Here is a 6,048-nt window from a genome sequence, read left to right on the forward strand (position 1 = left end):
TTGCATGTAATTGACTTTCCAATACTTAAATTTAAAGGGGAAGATGAGAATTTTTCACATAAGACTTAATCTTCGAGTTAGAGGAGGTTTATTTAGTCAATGGAGCTGATTTCAACCACCACTGACTCGTGTTAGCTTAGCCCTGAAACTAACAAATAACTGACAAACTGCATGGAATTTGCTTGAAATCAACTCCAACTAATTAAACCCCGCTAACTCAGATATTAAGCCGCATGTCAAAAATTCAGAATTTCGGGTTGGAGCTAACAGCATATCAGTGCTAATGTAAACCAATTCAAATTGACTGCACAATAATCAACAACACGCAGATGAATTGCACAGTGCAATAAACACAAAGGTAGGGGCGGGCGTGGATGCGTGCGCACAACCCGGAAGTACGCTGTTCACACACGCGGTCAATTTGGCCACAAAATGAGTGACAATGGAGCACTTTACAGTCAAACTGACTTAGAACACATCCTAAAGATGCTAAACAAACACTTCACCTTACGCCATAAAAGTGCAACACAAATATGATTTAAACAATGGTCGCAGACTTGGCGAGGACGAGCGGGACCAACGACTACCCGCCGTTGCAACGGCAAAGCTACGAAACGGCTGCGCATATAGCGGCTCTAATCTATTTCTGGAACCCTCCAGATGGCAGGAAAAATACTCGCGTTCATTAATGGACGCACAAAGATTAAAATTCCCTCTCACGTCTCACATCGCACCTTGGATCCTCACGCCATTCTCAGTCCCAAAACAATTAGCGCGTGTGATTCGAGACCAAAACAGGAAGCAACTATGAGCGGTTACTAGAGCTGGGAATCTTTGGGCACCTAACGATTCGATTACGATTCAGAGGCTCCGATTCGATTATAAAACGATTATTGATGCACCCCACTCTTTTTTTAAAATTTGTTTTGTACATTAGTTCCAAAATTGTTCAAAAATCCTCTCAGGCTAAACCAAACTACTATTTCAATATCAAGTTAACATATAGCAGTAAACAAATATACAAAAATAACAGTAAATAAAAAAACTCCAGTCCCCATTCGATATCAGCAGCTTTAAACTACTTTCAATTAATTTAATGTTGTGAATCAACCGTTAAAGTTGTTAAAATTGCTCCTGTTATTCCATAATTTCTCTTTTGTCTACTTTCAACATGTAAAAGTTTTAAAACTATTTTAAAGATAGATTCAAGTCAATATTTTACCAATTTAGGAGTATTTTAGATAAAAAGTTAATTAGGTTCGCTTGGAAGGTTCGCAACAACAGCCTTGCAGGGAAGTGTACTGCTTTAAGATGGCGGCCGTTACTAACGCCCGCATCTAGTTTTTTGTAGATGTGCTGGTAACGATACCGAAGCAAAAATGCATCTAGTCCTATATAACTGATATCTACCGTAACACAATGTGGCTTGTAGCAGCTTTTCGGCAGCAGTCAGGTATGTTGTTGTTGTTTTTTTTATCTCGTGGCATGAGTTGAGCTAGAGCCGTGAGTTGAGCATTGGCGTTACCCGAGGGGCCGGGTAATGAGAAGCATGATGTTTAGCTACTCTCGCTCCGTCCCTAATTGCGTACCGAAGTCTCGTACTTCTGCTTTACTTGGCATATTTCAATAATCGGAATTTGGATGTTTGTGAATCGTTCTCGAATCTTCCACGGCCGAATCGCGAATAATCTAAGAATCGGAAATTTTGCACACCTCTAGCGGTTACCATGGAAATGAACGCATACTGGGAACCTTTCTAACATTTTCTATTCAAAATGCTCTTTGTACATGATTACAATGTTCTAGGGCTGTCAAAAGGTTAAAAAAATTTTAATCGAGTTAATCACTGCTGAAAAATTAATTAATCGTAATTAATCGCAATTCAAACCATCTCTAAAATATGCAATATTTTTCTGTAAATTATTGTTGGAATGGAAAGACACAAGACGGATATGTACATTCAACATACTGTACATAAGTACTGTATTTGTTTATTATAACAGTAAATCCACAAGATGTCATTAACATTATTAACATTCTTTCTGTTAAAGGGATCCACGGATAGAAAGACTTGTAGTTCTTAAAAGATAAATGTGAGCACAAGTTATAGTAATTTTATATTAAAACCCCTCTTAATCGTAGTAATCATAACGTCACATCGGGCTCTCTGCCGTTCTTCCACAGTGTCTTTAACTACGTAAGGTGGTGATTGAAATACACCACAAGGTGTCAATTGCGAGTTTTAAATTGGAGATCTAGCCAACGAGTGTGTTTTGCCCCTCGACTGACGCCGTATTTTCCAGGTTCATTGTACCTTACGTTCATTTGAGTGTTGACTTTACAACGTACGAGACCTTTGATAGGTTGTATGTTGTGACTAAATATTCCCATCCAGTGTATTTTTTGAGCTAAACAAAATGTTTGAATAGTTTGACCAAAGTCTGACTAAGTTTTATGTGTATTTTGCATAGCTATTTTGATTGGGAATGCCAGTTCTGTTTGCATTGAGGGCTTTTCTTTTTGTGAACATTTTTTTTTTTTTTTTTTTTTTTAAGAGATAGGAATAATATTTTTGTTGTGCTTTCACGAAATAATACTGTAGCGACTTAACTGTTCCGCCCAAATGCATTATGGGAAGTTGGGCAACCATGACTGCCAGTGGTGGCTGCAAATGGTATATGTTCTGCGTTGTGTTCAATAAGGTGTGTTAAGAATAGGAATGGGAACCTCTTGGTACTTCACGATACGATACACAATAACGATGATCTGACGATATGGCGATACAACGATTATCGATACATTTGTAGAATATCCTAGAATGATTTTCTGACCAACAACTAATAAACAGAAAAGCTTCTGCTGTGAATTAGAATGAGTTTATCACTAATAAACATCCAATCCATTTGAACTGGGAGGGTGGCAGCGAATGAACGAATTGCTGCCATCCCTCCCAGTTCAAACGGATTGAACGTCTATGGCCGTCAGTGGCAGCCAATGCCAGGCATTGAGGTAATTTTGGGCCATTTAAGGTCATTACCTGTTGATTTTCAGTTACTTCCTGTTTATTTTGGCGTTACAGAATGGGAAGTGACCTGGGAATCACCCAAATGAATAGGCAGTGGTTCAAACGCAACAGGTAACCTGTAAATGCCCTGAAATTAACCCAAAGTGACCTGTAAATTCCCTGAAAATCGGACAGAATGATTGTGAATTCTCTGCTTTCGAATGAACGAACGTTACCAGTCTAAATGGACAGGACGTCGTGCGCAGTCAATGCAGCCTTAGTTAACTGAGACACTATTATGGTGGAAAATTTTGGTAGCAACTTGTTGGTTCCTTTTTATTATTTTTTTAGACACTGACACCTTTTCAAAACGATATCTCGATTCTTGGCAGGAGCATATCGTTAACCTTTTGGGATACAAAGTATCACGATACATCCCCATTTTGATATTTTGTCACACCTCTAATTAAGAAAAAGATCATCTCCTGTCATTCTTCCCCACGTCGCTCACCACAATAGTTATGTTTGTTGTGAAAAAATTGCCAAAGTCTATGCAAATAAATGGCGCGGTCCAATGAACGCCTCTGTCCCCTCTGCCTCTTACCTCTCAATGTGGGGAAAAAACGGCGTCATTGTAATCTGTTTGAGGCGATGCATGAGCGGGTCATTCTGCGCATGCGTTAAATGCGTCAAATATTTTAACGTGGTTAAAAAAATTAATTACCGCCTGTTAGTTATGAATTTGACAGCACTACAATATTCTTATTATGAAGCAGTAACAAAATGGTAACGCACGCACACAATAAGGAAACCAACTTTAAACAAATTACTGTTTTGGAAAAATCAAAGCGTTAGATTACTCATTACTGAAAGTAATGAAATTGCAATAACGTGTTAGTGACAACACTGTTGTTGATGTAGATGATTGTAAGGCTGTTATTATGATTTTTTTTTTTTCCAGTGAATGGGACTGGCTCCAGTAGCCAGATTTCCACCCCGGTCTCCAAGCACTCCCCCACTTCCAGCCCGACTAGTCCTGCACTCAACAATACGCAGAAGGTACCAACTACCAACACACGCTTGCTTTTTCTGTTTTTTGGGGTCCTCAAATACATTATTTGAACACATTCTGTGTTTTTGCAGGATCTCTACCTACCCTTATCTCTGGATGATGATGATTCTATCGGGGAGTCCATGTAGGCTCTCAAACCTACTTTTTACCCCCAAACCTGAGCGGCTTGCAGCCTCCAACAAGAGCGCCAGGAACATCTACTGACGTATCAACTAGGATTCCTTTTTTTGTTCGAGAACACACAAAATCACTTTTCTTGTTTTTGTTTGTTTCCACCACCAAAATATTCATCTCATCATTGCACACATGTAGTTTACACTTTTGACAAGCAACAAGACTTCACGGTTTACAAATGTCACTTTAAAAAAAAAAATTTTTTAAATCACATTACACTCAATCACAATTTCAAGCAACAAAATAGGTGGAGCTTTTTGTTGGTATTTTTAGAAGGGGTAAAATTTGACTTTTGTACCACTTTATATTTGTGATGTTCCCCTTTTTAGAACACAAAAGCTAGTCTTTTTCTTTGGACGAAGGTCCAGAATTTGAAACCTGCTGTAAATACTGTGTATAGTTCTCCCTCCGTAACCTTCTCTGGTTTTCCCGGTCACCATTGCTGTGCTTCCATAACGTCGTGTCAACATTTACTCAAACTTCTTCAGTCTTTAGTCAAAGGAAAGAAACTCTTGAGGGTACAATGTGTGGAAATGTTTGCTTAAAAAGGAAGCCATTCTTGATCAATAATTGCAATAATGCAACAAAAGAGAAAAACATCCACACATACCTCAGGTATTTCTCTCTCCTTACATAACTGGTAAAATCATATACTCCGTGTTGTACATACTGCAGTGCATGATACTAATGAATTATTTCAAAGGTTTGGTGCTTATCTGAAGGACCTAACAGTGCAGATGATTGACCAAAGTTCAATTAGGCCAATCAGTAAATGGCAGTGTTTGTTACAAAGTTCCACTCAGAAGAATACATTAAGGTCACAAAGCCAAAGTGTTGCAGGATTTATAGAAAGGACTAGAAAATATTCTCACGTAAGCATGTTCCTCGCAAGGTTCGACATTAAACATGTGGCTTTTTAATATTTTATAAAGTTTATTAATTTATATGAAGGGTACGTGTCTAGGATTTTTCTCTACATTTAACTCGTGAGCTATGAGCACCGGTACTTTTTTAGGGCTCATTGTGCAGCTCTTTTTCTAAATATATGGGGAAAAGTATGTTGTTTTGTCTAAGAGTTATCTCAGGTTTTGCTGGAAATCAAGCCTGAGACTCTTTTTAATTCAATTGGATGACACTGAAGCACAACCAGCTACAGGCACTTTGAATGTCCGTTACAATGCAGGACCACAATTTACCCGTAAGAAACCAAGTAAAGTGCTGCTCGTGTAGCATCCTTTTATTCCAATTTCATATCTATGCATTTGGATTTTAGGAATAGGAAAGAAACGTCCTGTTTGTCTATGACGTCATGAAAGTCCCGTGTCTTATCAATCAGCAGTTTGCCACATAACTAAAACGCGCCAATGTTGTCATTGCGATCATTTTCCAACAGAGGGCGACGCCATACAAGTATGTTTAGTCTTTCTCTCAGCAAATATCATAAAATGTCTGTCTTGAGTGAAATTGGCCACCGCAGTGTTAGATGGTTGAATTCCTCGCCTACATTGGTGCCTTTTTGTTTGTAATCGGTAACATAAGTAGGTAATTTTGCTATATTTTCATTACTAATTCAAACGAGGCCTCCCAAAAAGGATTTTTTTTGTAGACTTAGACACTTTATTATGGTGTAGAAAACCCTTTTCTTTAATATTCCACATATGCCTTTTCATATTTAATAACTTTCATTGGAATTTACACATTTTTTGTGGTATTTTGCTATGTCAAACAGTGGCTTGTTTCAGTGCTTCATTCAATGTAACTGGTATCATTTTGCAAATAAAACGCTTGTACAAATGGC

The 6,048-nt window shown here is 38.2% G+C and overlaps 1 protein-coding gene across 1 annotated transcript in view; it reads left to right on the forward strand.

Annotated features, from left to right (window-relative positions):
• The window catches only part of LOC130906815 (neuronal migration protein doublecortin-like), a 40,181-nt gene extending 34,133 nt beyond the window's left edge, over window positions 1-6,048 (forward strand). Inside the window, exons 6-7 of the mRNA XM_057821467.1 lie at window positions 3,966-4,063; window positions 4,148-6,048. Of these exons, the coding sequence (XP_057677450.1) occupies window positions 3,966-4,063; window positions 4,148-4,204 (155 nt within the window). The 3' untranslated portion in view covers window positions 4,205-6,048. The remainder of the gene's footprint in view (window positions 1-3,965; window positions 4,064-4,147) is intronic.

The sequence above is a fragment of the Corythoichthys intestinalis genome, chromosome 18, assembly GCF_030265065.1.
Source record: "Corythoichthys intestinalis isolate RoL2023-P3 chromosome 18, ASM3026506v1, whole genome shotgun sequence".
NCBI lineage: Eukaryota > Metazoa > Chordata > Actinopteri > Syngnathiformes > Syngnathidae > Corythoichthys > Corythoichthys intestinalis.